At 37.0% G+C, this 27,597-nt stretch overlaps 1 protein-coding gene across 1 annotated transcript in view; it reads left to right on the top strand.

The window, feature by feature from the left end:
• Positions 1–26,138, top strand: part of LOC113618386 (multidrug resistance-associated protein 1-like) — a 77,147-nt gene extending 51,009 nt beyond the window's left edge. The window contains exons 17-28 of the mRNA XM_027102488.1: positions 3,762–3,822; positions 4,274–4,493; positions 10,575–10,729; positions 12,589–12,744; positions 15,979–16,178; positions 17,147–17,273; positions 18,689–18,790; positions 21,118–21,261; positions 22,188–22,346; positions 23,632–23,798; positions 24,792–24,986; positions 25,328–26,138. Of these exons, the coding sequence (XP_026958289.1) occupies positions 3,762–3,822; positions 4,274–4,493; positions 10,575–10,729; positions 12,589–12,744; positions 15,979–16,178; positions 17,147–17,273; positions 18,689–18,790; positions 21,118–21,261; positions 22,188–22,346; positions 23,632–23,798; positions 24,792–24,986; positions 25,328–25,466 (1,825 nt within the window). The 3' untranslated portion in view covers positions 25,467–26,138. The remainder of the gene's footprint in view (positions 1–3,761; positions 3,823–4,273; positions 4,494–10,574; positions 10,730–12,588; positions 12,745–15,978; positions 16,179–17,146; positions 17,274–18,688; positions 18,791–21,117; positions 21,262–22,187; positions 22,347–23,631; positions 23,799–24,791; positions 24,987–25,327) is intronic.
• Positions 26,139–27,597: the final 1,459 nt, after the last annotated feature.

Here is a 27,597-nt window from a genome sequence, read left to right as displayed (position 1 = left end):
GAAAGGAAGTTGGACCGAATAATGACTGAGAGTCCCTCCCTTTGAAATTTAAGAGTTAGAATTACATTATGATGTTAGTTTTGTTTTCAAATGGGGACTAAAATAAGTTGAACTGTTTCAATATTTTGTTTTTCATTTTTTGGTTTAAATTTTTATGGTATATATTATTTTATTTCCTTAAATATTTATTACTATCTTCCCTGACCAAAATAAACTGGAAATGCTATTTTAGTATCTAGACTGCCCCCTTTTGGCTTTCATGTCAGACTCTATTAATCACTTTAATCCTCCCATACATACTCTATACTTTGCAACTGTATGCTCAGTTCAGGGATAACGGTTTCAGTATGTTAATTTTATATATTTTATACAAAAATATGCAGACCGGTATTATGCCGACTTTCCCAAGGGTTTCTGAAGGACAGAGCAAAACTCATTTTTAAAACTTCTCTACCAGCATAAAAAAATTTGCACTTTTAAAATTCAAATAAAACCTGCTATTCACAACAAAGTGCTCAGGACCAAACGCAGAACTTTTGTGGAAAAAGGATCATTAACTTTGTAGTTTGGAAAAACGGTACCCTCCTGTGTAGTGGCCAGTACATTATTGGTCTTTCTTAGTTATGTCTAATCAGGATGCTTTAATTCCCTTTTAACAGTTGGGTTCATAGCATTTTATATCCAGCTACATTAAGAATTAATTTTTTGGCTTGACACCAATGCTAAATTTGCTTATCCAAACAGAAGCCATGCCAAGGGCTTGAAGGATGATGACAGTAATTAACCCAAATCATATACCAGGAGTTATTCCAATGAAAGTGTCTGTTAAATAGTGTATCTTTTCCTGAGGTAAAGCTGATCCTACAAAGGGCATGAATGTACTGCAACCTCCCACAGAATGTTTCTTGACACTAATGCCAGAGACGGAAAGGGAAGAACTACTGGGCTGATCAAATAGCCATTTCTTATTCTGATAAACAAAATGGGAAATGTGGAGAAATGGGGGCATGTACCTCAGTTTAGAATTTCTAGAGGTCAGTTTGATATTAGATATATCAAATGACTTAGAATGTAGCATATCTCATGCTCCTATGTCCCTACAAGGGACCATGAGAGATGTGTAAAGAGAATTATCATTACAGCAATAATTAAAGCAGGAAAAATCTGCAACCAGTATACATTTCGATTTTGTTAAATAAATCTTAATGTAGTAAAATGATAAAATATTATGTTGCCATTTGACAAAATATAATGCTGTAATAGAATAATATTTGAGGTGCATTATATACTGAGTTACAAAGACCACGGGTAAAATTTTTTAAAAATTAAGACTTGTTATAGAGCAACATTTGAATTATGATACCACACATATAGAGAAAAGACTATAGCAATCCTCACCAGCATGTTAGCACCAAATATCTCTGGAATATAGCATTATGAGTATTTTGCTTCTGCTTGTCTTGGTCTGTTTTCTCTCTTCTCTCTCCTCTGTTGTCTTTGCTCCTCTTCGTGCCATTCTGTATTTTCCAAACATTTCTTTAGTAACACAATTCCAGAGGAATTGACAGCTACTTGGTGATTGGTTGGAAATGTGTCAATGTTGAGACCGAGGAAGCGTCGTGGCCAGAGAAAGCTTTTGAGGAGGTAGGAAGTAACTGGTTTCGTGTAGGGCGTGTTTGAGATAATCAAGCAGAGACGAAGTAGGTGGCAAGTAGGTTCTTTACCGTATGGATCTGGAGCTCAAGGAAGAGGTATGGACTTGAGAAATCCATGTGAGAGTCACCCACAAAGACGAAGGTTGTTGAAACTGGGAATGGATGAGAGTGCTCAGGAAAGAGTGTGGAGCATAGAAAGGAAATAATGACTAGAACTGAGCCTCAGGAAATACAAACGTTAAAGGAAGACAGAAACTAATGGAGGCCCAGAGAGGTGGGAGAAAACACAAATGTGTGATGGTAGGGAAGTAAGAGGAAATGTCTCTTCAACAAGGGAACGGTCAATGATGTTAAATGCCATGGAGAGTTTAAGTGAAATAATTTTTAAAGTATCCCATGAATACAGCAATAAGTATTGTACCTACTTTATCAAGGCCCCGTTGATGGAAACCGTTTCAACCAGGTGCCAGAAAGTTCGAGGAGAAAAAGGTGGTTTGGCAGAAAAATGTTTGGCTACAGAAAGAAGGCAAGAAGTAGGATAGTAACTGAACATAGAGTTGAGGGTGGAATCATTTCTGTGGTGATGGTATTAATTATAGATGAGAAAAATGTGGAGTTCTCTGTGGGCTGAAGGGAAGGAGTCGCTAGAAAGGAAGAATATGAAGATTAGAAAAGAGAGGACACAATTCGGGGTCTCCTAGATTTGCCTTAAGCTAAGAATCCCTTGCATCATTTGTTTAAAAGACAGATTTCTAGAGGGGAAATCTTATAATCTGCATTTTAAAAAAACACTGTCAAGTGTGTCATTGACAGGAAAGTGTGGAAACGCTATATTTAATAAATGTATTTTGAGAAAATGGGGCAGAATGGGATTCAGCTCATAAGGTTATCCTTAGATCTGAGGAGAAAACTACCTTTGTTTTTTACAGGAGAGAATTAGAAAAGGCTGGGTGGAGATGCAGATAAAAGTAGAAGTGTGGTGACTGACTTCCCTATCTGCTTTGACTTTCTCCATCAAGTAGGACACGGGGGCCCCTTCTGAGAGAGATGCAAGAATTTCTAGGCACTATAAAAACCCGGGTGGAAGGAAGATATTAATTTAGGGTGGAGCCAGTTTGCTGGGCTCTATGATCTTTTGAAGCAGCACTCCGCAGATGGGCAGCAAGTGTGACAAAGGCTAACTTGTCAGTTTTAACGTTGAAATTTAATTGAAAGAAAGCTATTAAAGTTCAGAATGTCACCACAGTTTGGATGACATGGTAATCATGGAGTACAGGTTGGATAATGAAAGGAATCGAGACAGGGCCTAGGTTTGCCTGGGGCTGAGAGTTTCCCGGATGTGGGACAGTCAGTGCTAAAACCAGGAATATTCCAGGTAAACCAGGATCATTAAACATTTTAGGGGGCAAGGATGATAGAAAGTTACATTTGGGAACTGGGGGTCTAGGTAGAATAAAAACCAAATATAGTGAGAGTAACTGAATGTACAATCTAGAAATAGAAAAGGTTATGTTATGGCCAGGGACTGAAACAATTGGAGTCAAGTTTTCAAAGGTGGATTAGTTCCAGGTAATAAGATTCATGGTTTGCGGTCATGAAAGTTGATGGCCAATGTAGAATGCAGATGCAGGACTCTGGAAGTATGAAGGTCATGAAGGTGAAAAGAGATTGAGTTTAATACATTTGTCCTTGTCAGCTGTGACGTCACCCAGAATAGTGGCAGAACGAAGTGGGACGAATTAGCCCGATGCTAGTCTTCTGATAGGACAGGAGGCGAGTAGATGCGGAGGCACAGATTATGGTACAGCCAGATGGCATTGTCTTACACAATCTAGGGATTTGGCTCAAGTTTGAAGGATAATTATCTAGAAGAAGCAGTGAAAAAAATCATACAATATGCCCTGGCCCTAAATATATGGGGTAAAAAAGAATAAACGATCTCCCTTCCAGAAGATTAAAGGAACATTGTTATTATCACGGCAAGTCAGGTCTCTGTTAATGAAGCAGAAGAGTGTGCAACAAAGTGGTTGAGAATGTTTAACTTTTTAAAAAATGTTTAGTTGATCTAAAAACCTAAAAAAAATGTACATCGTCTTGCTTTATCAGGCCCTTATTGGATCAAGGAAAACAGTTCTCAGTGAGAAAAGAAAAGGTCCCTGTTGGTGGGGTAAGCACCAGAATAACTAGTGTTATTTGTTACTAACCACTCAAATGTAAATGTTATTAATAAATACCATACGTTTTTCATTGAATTTGAGGAAGGTTGCTATATGATAGTTTGAAGAAATTGAATTAAATGGAACAGTTGGACATTATAGTGGTGTTTAATTAGGATTACATGTTATTTAGCTATGTATATTCTGGTTTACTAATAATAGTAACTAACATTATTTCAACTTTTATTTTTAAGTGCTCAGGACTGTGCAGGCACTTTGCTTGTATTTATAAGGTGGCTACTAGCATTACTCCAATTTATAGATGAGTAATCTGAGGATTAGAGTAGTTAGTAACTTAGACCAAGATCATAAAGCTTAGGATATGACAGAGCAGGATTTAAATCTAGCTTGTGTGACTTTTAAGTACAGTAACTTTATTTTTAAAAACAATTTTGCTTTTAGGTGAAGTTCTCAATCATTCTGAAGTACCTCCAAGCCTTCGGCTGGCTCTGGGTATGGCTGAATGTGGCCACTTACCTGGGGCAGAATTTGGTGGGAATTGGACAGAATCTATGGCTTAGTGCCTGGGCAAAAGAAGCAAAGCACATGAACGATTTCACAGAATGGAAGCGAATAAGAAGCAATAAACTTAACATCTATGGATTATTGGGATTAATGCAAGGTTAAACAAAAAGTCTAGCTGCTTTTCTTTTCTCTTTCTAACCTAATCGATTCAGATGCAAACGTAGGGCATTGTTTTACTTTTTAAAAATCTATGTCATAATATTCAAATACTTTGGGATAATTCAAATGCCTGTGTTTTTAGTTCACCATATTTGCAAGAGTAAACAAAAACTTGTATGTGTCAACTACATGGCCCACACTGAATATTATCAATTTGTCTCATTTAATCTTGACAATAAGTATTTAGCAAGGTGTCATTATCCCCATTTTACAGCTGAGGAAACTGAGTCTCATATGTTAAGTCAGTCAGGACTCAGAAGTCTTGAATACGTGGCTGTCCACTGTATGTGTGAGGCTTGTGACTGATGTGAAGATCAGTAATTGCGTCTTAAAAACTGCATTGTAAGTAAAGCTTAAAACTACGTCGCAAGCAATATGCGTGTAAAAGTAGTAAAAGAAAACACTGTAAGGATTTAGAGCAGGGGAAAGCCGTATTTGGTTGAGAGATTAAGGTAATTTCTAAGGCATAGTTGGCATTTGAGGTGACACTAAAAAGATGGAGGGAATTTTGTCAGGGATCACAGAGGACAAAAGCTGATAGATGCAGAGAAAGATGTGAATAAAGACGGATGGGGAAGGTGAGGGGGATATAGGCATAGGTGAGGATGCCAGTCTGAGTAGTCTTTAGTTTTTTGTTTTCTTGTTTTTTTTTTTTTTGCGATACGCGGGCCTCTCACCATTGTGGCCTCTCCGATTGCGGAGCACAGGCTCCGGACGCGCAGGCTCAGCGGCCATGGCTCACGGGCCCAGCCGCTCCGTGGCATGTGGGATCTTCCCAGACCGGGGCACGAACCCGTGTCCCCTGCATTGGCAGGCGGACTCTCAACCACTGCGCCACCAGGGAAGCCCCCAGTCTTTAGGTTATTGATAGGGCAGTAGGGGAACTAGAGGTGGAAAGGTAGTTTGGAGATGATAGTTAGAAAGGCAAGTAGAAAACTTTGAGAATTGGGGGAAAAAGAAGTGACAGAATTTGGAGTCATTTTTCAGAATAAGAATAAATTTTCAGTGATGAAAAAAGATGGATTTTTATTGATGGGACTAAAGTCAGAGACCAGGGAGAAGTTGAGGTTGGTAGGGAAAAAATAATCAATGATCTTCAGGAGTCTAGATGGGAGATCATCTAGTACAAAAAGATCTCTTATCTGATGCATCTCCTTGTCACCCAAAGCATCTAGACTAGTGCTAACCAATGGGTAGGGAATGAAATAAGATTTGAATAAAGTATGAATGGAGGAAGGGTCAGAGAGCTGCAGTGGGACTGGAGAAAAGGGATGGATAGGAAAGACACTGCAGTGAAAACATATGTAAGAATTGCTGATTTGTGGGTAGGAAGAGAACATCACTCATGATTTTGAAGTTTGGGTAATTGAGAGAACAATGAAGACAAAAATAAAGAAACCAAGGATGAGGGAAGTCAGTTGGTAGAGCAGAGAAATGATTAATTCAATTTGGAGCATGTTTAATGGGAAGTGTGGATACATATTTTTCTGCTGTTTTTTTTCTCCCCAGTAGCAGAATAGATACACATTGTCCTTCAAAGAAGTTAGGTGATTTGAAAGAGTAAGAAGAAAGACACTCAAAAGTATAGTACTCAAAAGTGTAGAACAATTAAAGGGAAGATATTTTTAATTAATTAATTAACTTTTGGCTGCGTTGGGTCTTCATTGCTGCGCACAGGCTTTCTCTAGTTGCAGCGAGCAGGGGCTACTCTTTGTTGCGGTGCGCGGGCTTCTCATTGCGGTGGCCTCTCTTATCGTGGGGCACGGCCTTTAGGCATGAGGGCTTCAGTAGCTGTGGCTCGTGGGCTCAGCAGTCGTGGCTCTAGAGCGCAGGCTCAGTAGTTGCGGCACATGGGCTCAGCCGCTCTGCGGCATGTGGGATCCTCCTGGACCAGGGCTCGAATCCGTGTCCCCTGCGTTGGCAGGCAGACTTTTAACCACTGCACCACCAGGGAAACCCAAGGGAAGATTTTTTAAATAGACAATTTTTGATGTGTTTATAAGAAGAAAGGAAGACAGAGTGAAGGAGAGTGATAAATTCAAATAAGAAATAACAAAGCCATCTACGTGGAAGTCTTGCTGTCTAGGGATATGCATAAGGGAAAACAGAGATGCATGCTTTTGGTAACAGAAAATGAAGATAACATTTAAAAATTTGTGATTTAGGGCCTTGCTTCTGTTTTCTGCTCTCCTATCTTATTTTTATTGTGTGACCATAGTACTTCTTATAAGTATCTCCATCAGAAAGTAAACAAATATTGTGAGACAAATTTATGTTTTTGTCATTCTGTTAACAACATTCATTGAGGAAAGAGTTGTTATGTTAACAACTAAAATGAGACACCAGGACTTAGAATGTGTTTGGTTTTGAGTCAGTGAATCAAGTTTTTTGGCTTGTGGTTTGCAACTTGAGGAAAAAGTAGGTATAGACATCTAGAATGCTGAGCAGCAAAAGAAATGTCCCATATACATCTCTATATCTATGTCTGTCACACATATATAGGAGGGTTAAACTCTTACCAATCCAGTGAGCTCATGTTACAGTTTTAAGGGAGACTCAGTATCCTTCGGAGAATATTTTAAGTGAGCAAATACTGTTTTTCCTATACTAGACAAGGTATGCAAGTTTAGTGTTCAAAATTTTACTTGTGTAAAGTCTGACTTTTAATTAACTATCAGTAGGTATAGAAAGTATTTTGTAGTAAAGGTAACAGATTATGCAGAGTTTAATCAAAAAGATTTTTTCCTGATTGGATTTTTGTTTTTTACATTTAAAAACATTTAAATTTTTGACTTATTATTAAATACAATTATAAATTATTTCTTAAGAAATGAAAATATATAATTTCTGATTTTTTTAGTAGTCTGCAGCTGTGTCCTATGGAACCTGGTTCAATCAAGAGCAGGCTGTATTCACTGATATCATCAAAGCTCACATTATTTTTTGAGCTTTAAAACATAAATAGCACTTTCACGTGTTAATGCCGGAGGCTATGAATAATATAGAAGGCTAACATTCAAAGAAAACTGGCGTACTGAAGCAGAAAACATTGCATCTATATTTTATAACAATAATAAAGATCTTACCTTATCTTCTGAAAAAGAAATAGCCCTGAACATTTTATTCCTGGTTCCCAGCTATTTCCTTTAGAATCTCTAGGGCACTCTGAACATCCTTAATCTATTGTGTTTTATGCCCCCTTGTTAGGAACTTCCTTTTCCAACCCAATGTGTAAAATATAGGCACCTTATTTTCAAAGTGCAATGTTTAAGGAGTACACACCAGTCTAAGATGAGTGAGTGGATCATTTACTTTACTTACCTCACAAAATTCCACTGAAATGACAGTGGATGAATATAAAAGTAAAGGGTTCAGGGGATTTCAGAGTGATAAATGTCTACATAAGCGATTATACTGATAATCAAGGGTAGAAGAACCTGTAACCAGGAACAGATACTAGATGAAACTGTCAAAGAATAGGGAGCGGTTCAGTCTAGCTGTGGAGGAACTCAGGTACAGAGAGTAGGATTGAGTAGCGTCGAAATAATCAAAGTGATTCACTAGAACATTGTTCTCCTGTTACCAACTGGCACAGCAGTAGTACCGTGAAAACTAGGAAGCTGATGTTTAAAAAGGAAATTAGGGTTACTAGTGTGTGTGACCTACATAGAAGAAAGCCTCCTTATGTGGCTTTTGGAGAAGTTCCAGCCTATGTCTAGATCACCATATAAGACTTCCAGTGTCACACCCACTTAAGTGGAATTTCCATTCAGAGGAGACTGGGGAAAATTAATGTGCACACAGGCAGAAGAAAGCCACACCAGGTACCTCTTAATTCACCATGTTTTTTGTTTTTTGTTTTTTATCACCATGTCTTTATCTTGCATGTTTTAACTGGTAATGATGGATGGTCATGCATTTTAATCAAGTGAGCAGTATAGATATGAGCCAACAAATAGAGCAGTGGAGCCCAGAAGTAAAATAGTCATATTTGATATGTAAGAGAAGCTTAAAATTAGTATCTTCAGATATTCAAAAGCAGAGGCAAAGCAAAAGCAGAATGTGCTTAAATAAGTTCAATCTAAGAACAAGAAAGTTCTTAAAAAATTTAAAGAATTTAAAAAGATTGTACAAGTGTGAGAAGATAAATCGGTAGAAATTGTCCCAGATGTACAACATCAAAAACATAGATGGCAAATGATAAATAAGGAAAAATCAGAGGAATAATCCAAGATGTTCAACATCCATACAATAAGACACAGTAAATGCAGATGGAAATTATCAAATGCATAATATTTAACAACATTTTCTGTAACTGAAGAATACTAAAGCCTGTTCCCACAAAAATTTCCAGTTTAGAACAGAAATACAGAGGGTTCTAAGAGAGTAGTTTATGTTGCTGGATGAGGGGGTGAAATAGGATGAAAGAAGTAATAGACTATCTGCTGAGTTTAAACATATTCCAAAGAGATTTGCTGACTATTGAATTGTTTGGGAATAGATTAGTGCTTGTTGCATAGAAAAATAGTGGTACAAGCATTATACATTTAGTGAATTTCATGAATATTATGTTTAGTAGTAATGTAAACACTGAATATTTGAGAACAAAAGGGCAACAACCTATTTTTGGAAGGACTAGAAGCAAGTATGGGGAGTGAGGTAGGAAAATAATAGAAAGTATTTAAGAGTAAGAAATTATTAAAGAGCAGTGTGTGATGTTATTTAAAATATAAAGGAACTAGCTAAAAGAATTTGAGGTTGGAACAAGAATCCTGTTGGCAACACACTTTTACTAACAATTTTGTATAGTAGAGATCAGCGGTGCAATTATGTATCCCAGAAGACTCAAGAGCAAATGGCTTAAATAACATGGAAATTTATTGATGCCTCAAATGGAAAAGTCCAGGCACAAGTTTTTAAACACACTTGATCCAGGGGCTCAAACGAAGTGTCCACCATGCTTTCTCAGTTCTGCTCATTTTCCTCTTTTCCTGAGCCATTCTCAGGCTTCACATGATGATGAAAATGTTCTCTTTCAAAGAACATCTTTCCATAGAAATCCATGAAATTACTCTCCTTGAAACAATTTGAGTCACATATCCACCCTTGAACCAATCACTGTAACCAAGCATTTCTTCCTCCACCCCTACAAGTTCACCAGTTTGGGGATTCTTTGTCCTTTTATTTCTTCTTACACACCTGGATAGTTCTTTTCTGAGCTTGTCTCTTTCTTGTTATATTTTTGTCAAACACAGCTACCAATAGTCAATAGAGGCTATTAACTGTGTTTTAACCTGTTCCACTGAAGCTACATGTTTATTATTTATATTTTCTAACTTTTTAGTTTTTTCAAGAACCTTCTCACCAACCAAACTGTAATAGCTTGACAGACCAAAAATAGTTTATTCATGACTCATACCACTTGTCCACTGTAGGTCAGGAAAGGGACTCTTCTGATTCTAGGGCCCAAGATGAAGAAGCAATCCAACCACTATTTTAAATGTTGGCAGGCACTGTGCAAAGGGAATAGGAGCTTTAGCAAGTCTGACACCTGGAAGTATCATGTGAAATATCTCAACTTACTGTTCAGAACTATTCATTTGATCCCATCAATCATAAGGAGGTCAGAAAGTGCAATTCTACCATGGACCTAGAAGCTAGGAGAACTGAAATGATTTGTCTAGCAACATCAGTCACTACCACATTGTCTTTCAGGACATCATAAAGTTAATAGGTTGCTAAAATTCTGTCAACCCGGTTGATCTCTCATCTTTAGAGCATTTCTCTAGAACCTATGCTCATGAATAAGGAGAGCCCTGCTCTTATAGCGCACCAGAGTGTCCATATTTATTTTCCATGCACCATATGCATTTATACTTAGTTTGGTCCACAGTGATACACTTTTAAGTTTGATATTTGAGTTTTCCATTAAAAATAAATGCTATTACAAGCAATCTTTTGAGAGTTAAAATTCCGAATTTAAGCTGTTAACGTGTCATTGATAACAATTTGTGTTTAGGTCTCTTTGTTTGCTCGGGAGCTTATGTACTCACCAGAGGGTCCTTGGCTGCCTCTCGAACTTTGCATGCTCAACTGTTGGATAATGTGCTGCATCTCCCACTCCAGTTCTTTGAAACCAATCCCATAGGCCAGATCGTCAATCGGTTCACCAAGGTAAGTAAGCCATACCTTATTAAATAGCATACGTATAAATGATCCACATTTAGTACCTTATTATCTCATTTGTAAAAAATATCATTCTAAAAAGATGGGATTACGTTTAGGGTAGATTTCATTGTTATTTTATTTCTAATTATTGGGACATTTATAATTGATGTATAGCAGAGTCACATCTTACACACATACTTAAAATAACCCTTAAAAATAGCTGAAAGAATCCAAGAAGTGAATGTGCTCTGGTGTCTACAACTCCAATTCTTATACACATTTAGTTTGAGAATCAGTGGTTCAGGCTGAGGAGGGGGAGAAATGTAAGTCTGTATCGACATATCCAGATTTTAAGCATTCTGCCTTTAAAAGAACTATCAACTCATTAATGGCAAATGGGGGATGGGTAGAGGTTCCCAGAGTGTCTCTGCTAACCTATAGGGTTTTGCCCATTGTGTTTACTACTAAGTACTTGTAATTGTACTATCCAATAAAATGCAATGCAAGCCACAGATGTAATTTAAAATTTTCTAGTAGCCACAATATAAAAGTAAAAAGAAACAGTTGAAGTAATTATTTATAATAATATATTTTAACAGAAAATATCTGAAACATTACTTTAAAGTATAATCAATGTAAAATTATTGATTGAATATTTTATTTTTCTCCTACAAAATCTTCAAAATCTGGTTTGTGTAATAGACTTCTGTTAGATCTCAGTTTGCAGCAGCCATGTGGCTTCTGTATTAGTTCATAGCCATGATCTTAAAATATGGCAATATATTTTTGTGTATATGAGAAACATTTGGTGTGGTATGGGGAAAAATGAGGATAAAACATCAAAATATAAATGAGAATACCTAGCATAATCAGTTTTTGATGGAGTATTAAATCTTGCTTAATCATACCAGTGTCACACTGTTCTTTGAAAGTTTATAGAAGAACTTGATCACCAGTGTTCTTTGTCTCCCAGTGGACATATCTCTATGACGCTCCTAAACAACTCGCATTATTATACAGTAACATGACAAATGATTGGGTCTTGAACAGATGAGAATATGAGAAGGTGTATTTTAAAGACAGGCAGGAAGTTACTTATGAATATGATGCTCTTACACTATTTGGTATGTGAGATAATCAGGGAAGTCCCAAAGCAAGGCTGAGAAGAAATAAAATTCTATCTCCATTCTTTATCATGTTGTCCTAAACTGAATACTCCATCCCTTCAAGGTTGAGTGCCTTCCTATTCCCTGGGATCTCTAAGGTCATACCTTATACCACAAACATAGCTTTAAGTTACATGTGAACTGATGCATGACCTTCCCATGTCCATTTCTCAGTCCCATTGTCCACCTCTATCTTTCGGTTTTTAATTTTGTAAGTGAAGATTATTTTGTTTTCCTGTTTCTTCTGAAATTGGCAGGATCCAGCTATCCAAGAAGGTCACTGGACATGTTCTCAGTGGATAAGAATGGCCCAGGAGTGTTTTACAGTTTTTAGGGAGTGAATAATGGTAGACCAATGCCCCTGAATACCCAACTACCGGGGTTTGGACTCTTTTTTTTTTTAACAGAGTCTGATTTCAGTCATATAAATTAAGTGCTATGTAGTTGTCACTGGGAAGTACCAATTGCTTGATCATAGACATATTGGTACTAGAACACCCTCTTAATTGTTACAGCTGAAAAATACATGGGGGTGGGCTGGGGAGGGCAGAGATCATATATTGAATAGTTAGATATTTAATAATCAGATTGTCACATCTGGGTAAATGTTTTATTTTTACAATGAATGATATATGTCTTCTTCCCCTCATTTTAAACCAATGAAAAGTTAAAAAAGTGACTCGATATCAAATTTTTCAGGATATGTTTATAATTGATATGCGTTTCCATTACTACTTACGGACCTGGCTGAATTGTACACTGGATGTTATTGGAACAGTTTTGGTCATTGTGGGAGCTTTACCACTCTTCATTCTGGGGATTATTCCTTTGGTTTTCCTCTATTTCACTATACAAGTAAGTACACGGATTTTATGTGTATTAATAACTTATAAGTTCACAGTCAAATATAGTTTCAGACCCACTTAGACTGCCTGTTAGTTAAGATTCTCTAAGGAGCAGACATTAAGAAAGGATTAGATGTACTAGAGAATTGCTGGGGGAAATGCCTGTAAAAGATAAAGGAGAGGGAGCAAGAGAAGGCTGGGTGAGCCCTTCGACAGTGAGGCAGGTCTGCTCCCTTCGAGGGAGAAGGAAGAGGATTGGGTAGGAAGAGTCTTGGACTGCAGAACGGTTCCATAAGAGGTTTGGTTGAATGAATGGGAAGTCCACAACCAACACTGCCCAGTGGATGCTCCCATGTGACCCCTGAATGGACTTGTTTTAGCACCCCTGCCATGCTCAGTCTTTGCCTGGGAGTCATCTGTGGGAAAAATGGCCTTCATTCTACTATAGTAGTGGATTTGGAGGGGCAGCGGCTGGGCTGTCAGTCAGCTATGGGCCCTGCAACAGGAGAACTGAGTTGTGCATTTTCATGGCCACCATAAAACCTAGGTGTTGTTTACATTTTAGCAGAAAGTTAATTTGCCTGAAGACCCAAGAGAGAAGCACATATTGCCTTTTGCCCTGTTATCCCTGCTATCAACAAACTATTGCTGGAAGAACTACAACAGATCTCTCATGATATGTATATATCCTTATATTCCAATTAAAATGTGGTCAACCAGGGGCTTCCCTGGTGGCGCAGTGGTTGAGAGTCTGCCTGCCGATGCAGGGGGCATGGGTTCGTGCCCCGGTCCGGGAAGATCCCACATGCCGCAGAGCAGCTGGACCCATGAGCCATGGCCACTGAGCCTGTGCGTCCGGAACCTGTGCTTCACAACGGGAGAGGCCACAACAGTGAGAGGCCCGCGTACCATAAAAAAAAAAAAAAAAAAAATGTGGTCAACCAGTTTGAATTCCAAAATTATGTCACTGTGAGGCTGTAGTGTAAAAACAAAATTTCTTAACACATATTTAAATTAAATATAAAAGTTTTTTGAGGCTCTTTATACAAAAGGATGCAGTTCTTGTAGTTTAATGTTTTCTCAACCTAAGTTTTCAAATTCATATTGGAGTTTAATTTGTCCAACCAGGATGTTAATCATTTGCTCATTTCCACACCTGTACTATCATTATTCCTCCTACTTCCTATGTTGTCCCTCTTCTCTCTGCCTATCTGGATCTTACTTACCCTTCCTGCCTAGGTTATATTCTACTTTCTGTGAGAAGCATTCTCTACCAAAGTAGGGCAAAGAGATATGACTCATGTAGGTATTATGGATTTATTATGCTGCTAGTATTATAGGCTGTTTTTTTTTTTTTTGTTCTTGTTGTCATTTTATTTATTTATTTATTCATTTATTTATTTACTAGACCAAAAATTGTCTCCTCAATGTGATTGTAAGTCCTCTGGGGCAGACACTATATCTTATAGTTAGAAAAAAAAAAAAAAAAAGTCAAGAAATTGAGGAATGGTGTTGAGGATCAATTGTGTCTGCTTAAAAAAACAAAAACAACAAAACATATCACAAGTGATAGTCTTGTGGTTGGTGCACTATAACAGGGTGTCTGGGAGTGGAAAAGAGTCTAGAAACCATGTCTTGTTAGGCAGAACTTTATAGGGTGAGCCCTGAATGAAGATTCAGGAACCTCAGATTACTTTCCTGACTCCTGTGTTTGGTATATCACTTTCTTTTCCAGGCTTCATTTCTTTTCCCTGTAAAATAAGAGGTTTGCTTTAGGTCCGTACTACTCAAAGTGTGGTCCCTGGACCCATGGGCCTATAGAATCAGAATCTCTTTTTTAAAAAATCACATTTTACAACCAAAATATACACAATTTTTATTTGCTAATCATACCCTAATAGATCAGAGGGAAATAAAGAATTTCTCACAGAAGTCTGTGTTTTTAAAATCCTTCTGGTAATTTTTACTAAAGTATGAGAAGCACTGATCCAAATCAAATGTTCTTAAGCTCAATGCTCTGGTCAGTTTCATGGAAGGACCCCAGGGCTTCTATAATTCATTGAACTTTTATGAAACTACCTCTGAGACAATCTCTTAAGTCCTCTTGCAGGCTCAGAATGCCGTAATCGTTTGTATTCTCTAGAGCACTTAGCATAGAGCAGAGCTTGTAAACTGTAAGCTGACAGGCCACATGTAGTGTCAGGTATGTTTTAGCGTAGCTTGCTTAATGTTTTTACCAAAATGAAGACATTTTTAAAATTAGGAATTTTACATAAAATTCCAGATCTGAAGATTTTCATGAAAAAAAATTGCAAGATGTAACAAACTCTTTATTTTCATTTCCAGTTTGTAGCAATTACGTGGGGCTGATGAAGGATCCACCCATCCCAGCTGTCCTCAGCCCAAGTCAGAGGGGAAGTAGTCAATTATAATTGTGGCCACATTGGTTTTTTTGGCAGAAAAAAATAAAGAAAATTTTTTCCATAACTATATTTAGGTACAAAAATATTATTGTTTGTACATTTGGTTGGCTACCTTCATTTAATGGGTTAACCACCTGGCCACACTTCCAACATGTAACATAGAGCTTTTTCCACAGTAGGTACTCAATAATGGGTGTTTGAGAGCATTATCAAAGTGAAATTTTGCCCAATTATGTTCTAGTTGTGCTATCCAGAATTTGGGCTTTTTACTGTTACAAAGGTGCATTCGTTTCCTGGGGCTCCTGTAACAAACTTGGTGGCTTAAAACAACAGAAATTTTATTCTCTCACAGTTCTGGAGGCCAAAAGTCCAAAATCCAGGAGTAGGCAGTGTTGGCTTCTTCTGGAGGCTCTGAGGGAGCTTCTGTTGCATGCTTCTCTCCTAGCTTCTGGTGGCTGTCAGAGACCCCTGGCATTTTCCTTGACTCCTAGGTCCATCACTCCAGTCTCGTCTTCACATGGCTTTCTCCCTGTGTCTGTGTCTTCTCCTTTTCTACTTTTTATAATGACACTCAGATTGTATTTAGGGCTCACCCGAAATCCAGGATGATCTCATCTCAAGAACCTTAATGACATCTGCAAAGATCCTATTTCCAAATAAGGTTACATTCACAGGTACTGGAGGTTAGAACTTGAACTTAACTTTTGGGGGCTGCTCTTTAGTTACACAAGTATCCACTACACAAGTATCTTGCCATTTTCAAACTATTGAAGCAATTTTGCCTACATCTTCCCAACCGCCTCTTTCTGTTTTCCTGTTAGAGATACTACGTGGCAAGCTCTCGGCAGATTCGGCGGCTGGCAGGAGCATCTCGCTCTCCTGTCCTTTCCCACTTTAGCGAGACTCTCCTTGGGGTGTCCACTATCAGGGCATTTGGACATGAACAGAGGTTCATCCAGCAAAACAAAGACGTGGTGAATGAGAATTTGGTCTGTTTCTACAACAATGTGATTTCGAACAGGTAAGTCATATTCACATACCCAGTTCAGGACTAGTCTCTTCTTGGATATTTTGTTCACTAACTTTTAAACAAAAAGTATTTTTTGTTTTTGTTTTTTGTTTTTTGCGGTACGCGGGCCTCTCACTGTTGTGACCTCTCCCGTTGCGGAGCACAGGCTCCGGACGCGCAGGCTCAGCGGCCATGGCTCACAGGCCCAGCTGCTCCGCGGCATGTGGGATCTTCCCGGACCGGGGCACAAACCCGTGTCCCCTGCATCGGCAGGCAGACTCTCAACCACTGCGCCACCAGGGAAGCCCCAGAAAGTCTTTTTAATGATATTTCATCAAAAATATTAAAGCCTTAAATATTTCTAGTATTTAATATACACTTAAGTTGAAGTGTGTCTATTTATGTCCGTATGAATAGTACATGCTACTTTACGTGAAAATAAGGTCCCACGTTTTTTGAAGGTTATACAGGCTGCTATTAGAATTAGTAAAGATGTGACTCTTTGTTGTATTTTATATTTGTAGAATGGATTTTCTTTGCAAACAATAATCTATAATATTTTGAATTTGAAGCTATACATTTCACATAGAGGAGAAAAAAAACATTAAATAGTTGGGCACATGTTAACTTTTAGTGACTAATTTTATCATATAAAAAACGTGTATGTAATCAGAAAGGTAAGTGATTTTCCAATGGGATTTTAAGATAAATGCATCATTTCAGCTGATGTTCTTTTGTTTTGATTTTTAATTCTGATTAACTTTTAAAGCAAAGTTCTGCAAAAGTAAAGTGTATTTTTATGCAGAGAAATCCTTTACTCTATCATCACTGCAAAAATCCTGTTTGATTGAGTTCTAAGTAAGTGTGAAAAAAGAGAATGCAGCTATTGATGTTTACTTCTTCAGTTTTCAGAGGAGAGTTCATACTAAGTGCACCAAAACTTTTGCATCTCAGTTCAGGAATATTTTCCATTATTACAGGTGGCTGTCTGTTAGACTTGAATTTCTTGGCAACTTAATGGTGTTCTTCGCTTCACTGCTTGCTGTGCAGGCTGGCAGTTCTATGGATTCAGCAATAGTTGGTTTGTCCATATCCTATGCCTTAAATGTAAGTAATAGTGATTTTGTGGTATATGATATGTTTATAATCCAATTAATTAAGCTCTCTTCTCCTTTTCCTGTCTGAATTATAGACTGTATTAACTAAGTAATGAGAGACAAATCTGGATTACCCTGGAGGCTCATTTCTTTCTTTTGCTACTAGCAAAAGAGCTAGCTCAGTATTTCTAAGTTAGCTCACAGAGAAAACAGGCTGATACCCAAGGCTCAGTGCTAGAGGATCCAGGAAACTCCTGCTGTTGCATCATTACCCAGAAGTTTCCTGTTCTCCTATCCTTATAGAGTTATAAAGTATAACAGGGATAGGACCCCTCTCTACTGTGGCCTGTCCATCTGGTTTGCCCAAACTAAGCAGAGAGATAATGCAAGCTCTGGGGAGAATATATGCTCTGCTTGTAATTTTTTTTCCTAATAAGCCCTATTTTATATGATACTGCAAAGTGCTAGTGGTATGACTGTGTGCAAGTCCCCTTAGTAAAATAGAAAATGTATCAAACTGCTTAATATAATTCCATATTATTTAAAAGTTGGGTCTACATGATTTGGGTACATGCCCTTAGTCCCTTATCTAAAAGCCTCAAGTCAGATGCATTTCAGAATTCAGAACTTAGGCTTCTAGAAAGGAATTATAATACATTTAACATACACACACACACACACACACACACACACACACACACACAAATAAACATATCCATATGTATGTATGTATGTATGTATATATGCAGGGCCTGGGGCAGAACTCTGTAATCAAACTCTTTGTTCTGCAGTGAAATATGTGAATGTACATCCTAAGTGGGTTAAATCAACACTTTAAGGAGACCCACATCAGTTCAGTCAGGTTGGCCATCAAATGGTTTAGCACCAAACTCAAGAAAAATCTGAATTGTGAGAGTTTTGTGACTTTCAGAACTAGATTTGAAGTTACAAACTTGGGGAACTTATATTTAGGGATAAGTTGCGTGAGAAGAAAGTAGAGTTTGGGAGAAAAAAAGGAGACAGGAGTAGTCAGAAAATTCCTTCAAATGGAAGCTGGTAAAGAATGCCAAAGGTAACATTGTGTACAAATTTTTTCCTCACTTAGGATGTACATTTCTTAAGGCATATCCCATCAATCTTGGTATTCATCATTTCTTATACCAAGTATGGTCTCCTTTAATATATGTTGAACTATATTCATTCCTTCTTCTGACAAATAACCATTGTTTATGATATTAATGAATTTAACAAACTTAAAGAAGCACATGTGTGTCTAAGAATAAATATGCTCACTTCTAAAGTTGTTAAATAATTCTAAGAAATAAAATATATGAAAATTCTGAAAAATGAAGCTTTATAAAGTATTATTAATAGTATATAAAAGACTGATACTCATTCATTAAGCTCTTGGTTTTTCACCTCCAGATTACTCAATCTCTCAATTTTTGGGTAAGGAAAGCATGTGAAATTGAAACCAATGCAGTTTCCATTGAAAGAGTTTGTGAATATGAAAATATGGATAAAGAGGTAAGCACTCCTAAATAACTAATAAATGGATGCAGAATTAAGATATTGTGATACACCTTGAACTGACATCTTAAAAATCAATTTTGAACAAAACCTGCATTTCCAAATTTATGCTGTAATATTTTGCATTTCGATGAAATTAAAAGGAGGATCCAGGAAACTATTGTAAATACACCACTATACACTATTGTAAATACACCACAATACACTATTGTAAAATACACCATTATTTTATATAATCACTAAAGTAGAAAAAAAGCACTGCTAATTAAATTAGGACTGTTCATAAATTATAAGATATCCCATTTCAGTATTGTTATAAAAATGAAATATGAGCACCTGTTTTTAAGGGGCACAGTGATCTGTCCCCTACCAATGTAAAGTAAAATATGCAACCTATGATTATAACTTTGTAAAGATTTTACATTGAGAAAAGTGTCTTAATGCAGTCACCTCACAATTATTTACAGTCTGATTGTCCAATTTCAAAATTAACTACGCCTTTACTGCTTATACCTTCTGTCCCATTTACTCACCATTAGCATCTCTTGGATGGGAAGGAGAAGGAGAAAAAATCAGTCTGCTTTGTTCCCTTTAATTAATTATAATTTGGGAGAGAGAAGAATTAGACTATAGACAGAGTATAATGTTAGCATTATCTTCATATTTTACTAATCTAGGGTACTTCTGTCTCCCAGTTCCATGAATTAACAGGGCAGATGATAAAGGGTATATGTTGAATTTCTGCATCTTCTTCAATCCATTTATAAAGGTATCTAAATCTTCGTGAAACTTTCCTCTTTTGCTCGCTCATAACTCTGAGGAAGAAGTGTTCCTCCTCCAAATAAAAACCTACAAATTTCCAGTTGTATTTTGGAAACATCTCTTCATATCTTTTCTCAGACCTTATTCCATTAACCACCTTCTCTAATTCCTAATTTCAGCCCCCCAACCCCTTTACTCCTTTCAGCCTATAAATATACTAAAATATTTTCTGCATACTCCAACTCCTACCTGAACTTTGAATCTTCCTCTAGATTCTTCCCTGGGTCTTACCTTCCTTTTTCATACAGATTTCACGAAAGATTAGTCTACCTTCACGATCACAATCACAGTTACCAATATCTAGTTTGTTCAGCTTATTGCCATGTAATGACTAATATAAAAATTGTATCATTTTCTATATTTTCTAAATCTTTTGCTATTAATATATGTTTTCTTTTCATTTTGAAAAAAGTTCAGTAAAATGTGTGTGTGCACACACAAGCACACACACATTTAAAAAAAAAATCATCTTTCTGTAATTTGATGCAAGTTGTAACAGACACCATTGCAAAAACCCTTGATGTGGAAAGAAGTAAATGTGTCCAAATGACCCCTATTTACTCCTCTATAGCCCCGTTTCTCTGCTCCTCTTTACAGCAGAATTCTTGGGAATAGTTCCTGTACTTGCTCTCTCTAATTCCTCTTTTCTCATTCTTTTCTGGACCCTCTTTCGCACAGGCTTTAAATCCTACCACTTCACTGAGCCTGCCCTAGTCAAGATCACCAATGGTAGCCTCTCAGTCTTCACTTTACCTGGCCTATCATTTGACACTTGTGATCGCTCCCTCTCATGAAAACACTTCACCTCACTGGCGGGGCACCACAGTCTTCTGCGTGTTCTTCTACCTCCTGCTCTTCCTCCAGTGTTCCAGAGCCAGGCCTCAGTCTCAGGTCCTCAGCATATGTAGTTAGTCTCCTTTACCTGGAAAGGGTTTCCTCTGATATGCACATGATTTGTTTCCTGACCATGTCCAGTTAAGCCTTTTCTAACCTCCTTGTTTAAAATTACACCAACCCTGCCTATTTCCTGATTTCCAAAGTTTTATCATCAACTAACATTCTGCATAGGCTATATGGTGCTTTTTGTCTCTCCTCACCAGCATGCATGCTCCGTAAGGGCAAGAATTATTTGTTTTTCTCACTGCTAAGTCACCAACAACCAAAGCATTAACTGGCACAGTAAACACTCAGTATTTGGGAAGTGAATAAATGACAAACTGTCCTCCTCTCAGCTAAAAATTTCAGGTTACCTTCAGCTCCTTTATAAGCTTTTAGATTTTTCTTAATAACTTAATAGAAGATGGGAAGCCTCTTTATGTGTAAAAATTTATTTCTAAGATTTTGGTATTTTTTAAAATTGTTTTCAGAAAACTCATAATGTTTACAAACGTCATTCATCATTTTTGTTTTATCACTTTTGTTTATATGCATGAGAATTATTTTTATTGGGGGGAGATATTTTTATTGTAATTATAGTTTAAAAAATATTTCTTTGTTTTAAGGCACCCTGGATAATGTCTAAAAGGCCTCCGTCACAATGGCCCAATAAAGGGATAGTGGAATTTGTTAATTATCAGGCTCGATACCGAGATGATCTTGGTTTAGCATTACAAGATATCACTTTCCAGACTCACGGGGAAGAGAAGGTACCATATATATTTCATAAGTCTCACTTTACCTTTCATCTGAATATATTTATTGTTAAGGCCAAAGTATACTGTGATATTGAATATAAGATGGTCATTTGTTCAAATTTCATATAAAAGTAATAAAGACGTGGTTGGTTTGTACAAAATAAGCTTTTCCTCTATCAACAAAAATATATATTTTAAGCTGTTCATAATCTATTGTGAAACATGACTTTACTATTTTTTAGCTTTATTGAGGTAAAATTAACAAATAAAAATTGTATTTTTTAGGGTGTACAGTGTGATAGTTTGATATACATATATTGTGAAATGATTATCATAACCTTAAGAACACTTAAGATCTACTCTCTTAGCAAATTTCAGTATTATTAATTATAGTCACCATGCTGTGCATTAGATACCTAGAATTTATTTGCCTTATAACTGAAAGTTTGTACCCTTTGACCAACATCTTCCCATTTTCCCCACCCTTCCATCAATCCCTGGTAACCTTTTGTTTGACGTTTTGATGTTTTTAGATTCCACATTTAAGTGAGATCATACAATATTTTTCTCTGTCTGGCTTCTTTTACTTAGCATAATGTCCTCGAGGTTCACCATGTTACCACAAATCACAGGATTTTCTTCATTTTTATGCAGGATTATATATATGTTTATATACATATTTTTTTTCTTTATCCATTCATGCATGGCATACACTCTTCAACACACATATTAGCCCAAGCCTTTCCAGTGAGTAAGGAGTGTCTGGATAAAGACTCATCCTTGCATGTCACGTTAAGTCTTCCATGACAGTCAATGTTATTCTGGTTGGCAAAATTAGATTCTACTGACCTGACACGTAATGTATTTGTTGTCAGTACCAAGGTCCCCTTCCCTTACAAAAAGTACAATGTAAACTGTTTATGATAATTTCACTATAGATTGGAATTGTGGGACGAACTGGAGCAGGCAAATCAACACTATCAAATTGCCTATTTAGAATTGTAGAAGGATCAGGAGGCAAAATTATTATTGATGGAATCGACATATCTACAATTGGGCTTCATGACCTTCGTGGCAAACTTAATATTATTCCACAGGTAAAGACTGTTTTGTCGTTAGTCTTTCTTAACTCCCTCTAGGGAAACTTCATCTTTTGTTCTATTTTATTTTGTTTTTGTTTTAATTTTTTTTAATATATTCCTTTCAAGCATACACATTCATTTTGGGGAGCCAAATTATTTTAAATGTATTATGAAAAATAACTATGTAATTAAACCCTATTAAACACTCTAAATCTGAAGTGTTCTCCCTACGTGCATTTATCTATTTGAAAAACTATGTTGCTTTGCAAGTTTCCTTCATAATAGTAAATACAAATAAAATTCAAATGTAGAGATCAGGCTGAAACACATTGGTAGTTTTTGGAAGAAAAAAACAATTACTGAGGCTTTTGCTTAGTTGGTAATTTGAATGTAGGATTTTGATTCTTTTGACTTGAGGTTTAGAAATATTGAAAAAATGAAAAGAACAATAATGCAGTTAGATCTTTTTTCAAGTCCTTTGATTTTTCCATCTGTGGCATCAGAGGAACTTGATCATTAACAAATATGCAAATTGGCTCAATAATATGCCTCTGCAGTCCAAGATGACTTTATTCAGTTGTGTTTAAGAGATTTAAGCTGAGCATTTATGAAATATCTTTATATTATTCTTTAAAAATATCTTAAAATACTATCATCTCTTTGTCATACTGTTTAAACACATACTTACATTCATGAATTTACTTCAAAACAAATTTGAGTAAAATCTGAAATTCTGACAGGGATAAAATTGACTGGAGAAAAGAAATAGTCATTCCTCTCTTATAAATCAAAACAGGCGTAGTAAAATACAGTTTCACTAGACATGTCAGTGTATTGGAAAGAGCGTGGACTTGTCGTCTTTGAATTCTACCTGAGCACTTACCTTCTGTGTGTCCTTGGATGAGAGCTTTTTAAAACCTCCAGTTCACTGTCTGTCAAATGAGGATATTTACTTCTATCTTTCTGGATTGGTGGGCTGATAGGTAATATTATATACATAGTATAGATTACATTTATTCAGTTCTTTTCTGTATTATATTATATCCCTGACTAAAGGGCAGCTACCATCATTATTATCGTGGTTGTGATCGAGACATTATTAATAAGAGGACGAGAAAGAATCAGGAAGCTTATAATGATTTAATCTAACTTGCAACTTATTCTGATTTTCTTCTGCTTTTGGGTTCAATATAAAATGAATTTGATAACTATTTAGTTTTGATCATTTTGTTTTTTCCTTATTTATTGTACACATGCCTCATGTGACAGTAAGATTACTGGTGACTATTTTATTCTCTAGGACCCTGTTTTATTTTCTGGAACCCTTCAAATGAACCTGGACCCCCTAGACAAGTATTCTGATGGCGAGCTATGGGAGGTGCTGGAACTATGTCACTTAAAAGAGTTTGTGCTGTCCCTTCCCAAGAAGCTGCTGCATGAAATTTCAGAGGGTGGTGAAAACCTCAGGTAAGCTGCTAAGAACAGAGCTTGGCCAGGTTATTCATTCAGGGCTTTTTAGAAACGAGTTGGCCTCAAAAGGAAGTCACTCCTGAGCTACCACGGATCTTGTCTGGCCTGTTCAAAGCACACCATTGCTGATTTCTCCTAGGGAAGACAGACAAGGAATAAATAAAATGATAGCCACTGGCTGGGAAACTGCTGGTGAAGGGAAACAAAGGGACAAAAGAGGAACAATGCAGTAGGAAAAGTCACTATTTAATTGAATCTTCTTCTGCAAAGACTCCTACTCTAATAGCTTTCTTCCTAAAAAAAATTGTTGTAAGGGCTACTTTGATGTTTGACGTCTTAGGATGGTCCCTTTATGTGATCAGAGACCTAAGGGAAATCAGTTAGACCCTCTCTGCACCGGAGAGACACAGCCTGTATGACTCAGCCTCTTCTTTGTTTACTCTCTCCTCCCTCTCTCTGTTTCTGCCATCTTGGCCTCCTTGGTTCCTTGCTGTTTCGTGAAGATGCCAGGCCGATTCCTGCCTGCCTCAGGAATTTTACATCTGCCAATCACTTTGCCAGGAACAGGTTCCCATTGGAAATCTTCAGGACTCACTTTCCACTTCCTTCAGGCCTTGAATTTAAAGGCATCTTCTCAGAGAGGATTATTTTGGCATGCCCATCTAAAATGCCCACCCCGTACCCACATTTTACAGCCTCCCTTTCTGTACGTTCGAATTCTTCTCATTACTATGCATTTTGCTTATTTATTTTTTGTCTCCCCATGTAAACACACAGACAGAGCCTTTTGTCTGTTTAATTCATTGTTCTATTTGCAGAACTTGGACCAGAGTCTGGCATATAGTAATCACTCGGTGAATATTTCTTAAAGAAAAGAATGAATGAATGTGTGGGTTAGGAAGAGAATAACAGTATAATTAGAATTTTAGAACAGGAAGTGTGTGACCATAAAATCCATTGTGGAAATCATTTTACTATTTTTTATAACAGTGTTGGACAGAGACAGCTTGTCTGTCTTGCTCGTGCTTTGCTGAGAAAAACAAAAATTCTCATCTTGGATGAGGCAACAGCTTCCATCGATTTTGAGACTGATAACTTGGTGCAGACCACAGTCAGGAAGGAGTTTTCTGATTGTACCATCCTGATGATTGCTCACAGACTGCATTCTATCATTGATTCAGACAGGTATGCTTTATTTGTTTTCAGAAATAAACCAGTTTCTACAGAGATACCTACTGAACATATGAAACACATTAATTACTTGCCACTAATAAAGGATTTTATCTGTGCTGAGAGATACAAAATGTCCCCTAATACTATGGAAGATATTTTCCAAAATAATTAGAGGAATTTGTTAATACTCAAAGAATATTAGAAAACTTGATATATTTCCTGAGTTACATAGTACCTTTATTTTGTACTGACATAACTCATACAGTAATTTAAACTTTATGGTAGCAAGAACAAGAAGGGTGAACTGAAACACTGATTATAGGTTACCTGACTGGATTCTTTTCACATTGCAGGGTGCTTGTTCTAGACTCTGGAAGGATTACACAATTTGAAACACCACAGAATTTGATACACCAGAAAGGACTTTTCTTTGACATGCTAACAGAAGCAGGAATAACACAAGACTCAGGGACAAAAAGTAAATACTTTTAGTTGTATATTGATTATACCCAATAAAAAAAAATAGTATTTGAAAAAATAAAGACAGGGGAGAAATGCAAAACAGCGGGCCCCTAGCTACATGTTAACACAAACAAGAGATAAGCACCATAGCTCTAACCATAACGGGCTATACCCAACCTTCTTTCTTCCATTCATTCCCTCCAGAATATCTGCCTTTTCCTCATTGCCCAAAGTGCTAAATGCCATTTATCCCTTAAGTCTCTGACTTTGTTCAGGAGTCATCTTTTGCACAAAGCATCTCTTGATTTTTCCCTTCGCTCCCCTGTCTGATCTACATGCCCTTTTTCTGTCCTCTGAGTAGCCCTACGTGCATACCTTTATCACGGCAGGGACCATACTCTATTTAAATCCTTTTAGTCTGCCTCTCCTTAAAGCTACTTGAAGGCAAGTGCCCAGTTTATTGTTTTTGTGTGTTAGGTTCCTAACATAGTACCTTTCAGATTGTTGATACTCCACAAACATTTGTAGAATGAATGATTAGGCATTTTAGAGTAATATTATACAGGCACCTATAATAACTTTTGAGATTTTACAGTATATAAAATTATGGAGGGGCTTCCCTGGTGGCGCAGTGGTTGAGAGTCTGCCTGCCGATGCGGGGGACACGGGTTCATGCCCCGGTCTGGGAGGATCCCACATGCCGCGGAGCGGCTGGGCCCGTGAGCCATGGCCGCTGAGCCTGCGCATCCGGAGCCTGTGTTCCGCAACGGGAGAGGCCGCGGCGGTGAGAGGCACGCGTACCGCAAACAAAAAAAATTATGGAGGAATCACAGAAAAACATATTGAGTTATTCAGCTGCTTTTTGGAAAGAGTAATTATATAACTGAATTTTATAAAATAAAATTTTGCTTTATTTAAAAATAATATTTTATAATATTTTTACTATTTACTATGAGTAAAAAACCTATATTTTCTATGGAACGTCATTTTCTGGCTTGATTAACCTCAGTGAGTTATATATCAGATGGTATACATTCACAAGTAATTGTTGATTTGTAGTATTAATTATATTTTGAAGGGCTTTTTCATTTGGTAGTTTTACGTAATAGAAGCCACATTATTTCTCTGAATTGCCATTCAAATTTGAAGTTTTCAAACTTCAATGGTATTTTCCTTTCAAGATGATTTTAATAAAATATTTTAACATGTTAAGACTCAACAGCCATTTCTTTTATCCTCTTTTTCTCCTTCCTGTGCAACAACTTTGTACAACCTTGCTTCATCCCCTAAGTGTATTTATGAAAAGTTACCGTAAATTATAAAACCCTATATTATCTAAAGCTTCATTCCTTAAAATGTAAGCTACTGAAAGTGTTGTCCTGTCTTTACAATTCCTGTAGTACCTACCACTATGTTTTGTACTCAGTAGGCATTGAATAAATATCTATTGAAATCCATTAAGAAAGGGAACTGGATATTTCATTAATATCAGTTAAAATTTATGTTTTGGCCTCTTTACACATGTAGTAAAATCAATCAGAGACACTGCATAATTTAGAAATCTAATGGGAAATCAACAGTCACCTGGATAAATTGTGGTATCTTCATACAGTGGAATTCTATACAGCTATGAGAATGAATGAACAAATGCTACAGGCAACACCACCAATGAATCTCACAAACATAATGTGGAGTGAAAGAAAACACAGGGGACTTCCCTGGTGGCACAGTGGATAAGACTCCATGCTCCCAATGCCAGAGGCCCGGGTTTGGTTCCTGGTCAGGGAACTGGATCCCACATGCATGCCGCAACTAAGAGTTCACGTGCCACAACTAAGGAGCTGTGTGCTGCAACTAAGGAGACCACGAGCTACAACAAAGAGGCTGCCTGACACAACTAAGACCCCATGCAACCAAATAAATAAAATTTAAAAAAAAACTGTAAAAAAGAGAAGTCAACCACAAAAGCATATTCTTATATGATTCCATGATTCTATTGATACAAAAGGTTTTTTTTTAAAAAAAAAAAAATAAAGAAGAGAAACTATACTCCTAGAAGTCGGGATATTGGCTACTCTTGGTGGTGATGGGTAATGATTGAAAGGGTGAACAAGGTGGGCTTCTGGGAAATGATTATGTTCTGTTTCTTGATCTGGGTCTG

This window comes from Aethalodelphis obliquidens, unplaced genomic scaffold (assembly GCF_003676395.1).
Source record: "Aethalodelphis obliquidens isolate GAN/ISIS:26980383/991018 unplaced genomic scaffold, ASM367639v1 scaffold1, whole genome shotgun sequence".
In the NCBI taxonomy this organism is placed as follows: domain Eukaryota; kingdom Metazoa; phylum Chordata; class Mammalia; order Artiodactyla; family Delphinidae; genus Aethalodelphis; species Aethalodelphis obliquidens.
This window is presented reverse-complemented; position numbering and strand designations above follow the sequence as displayed.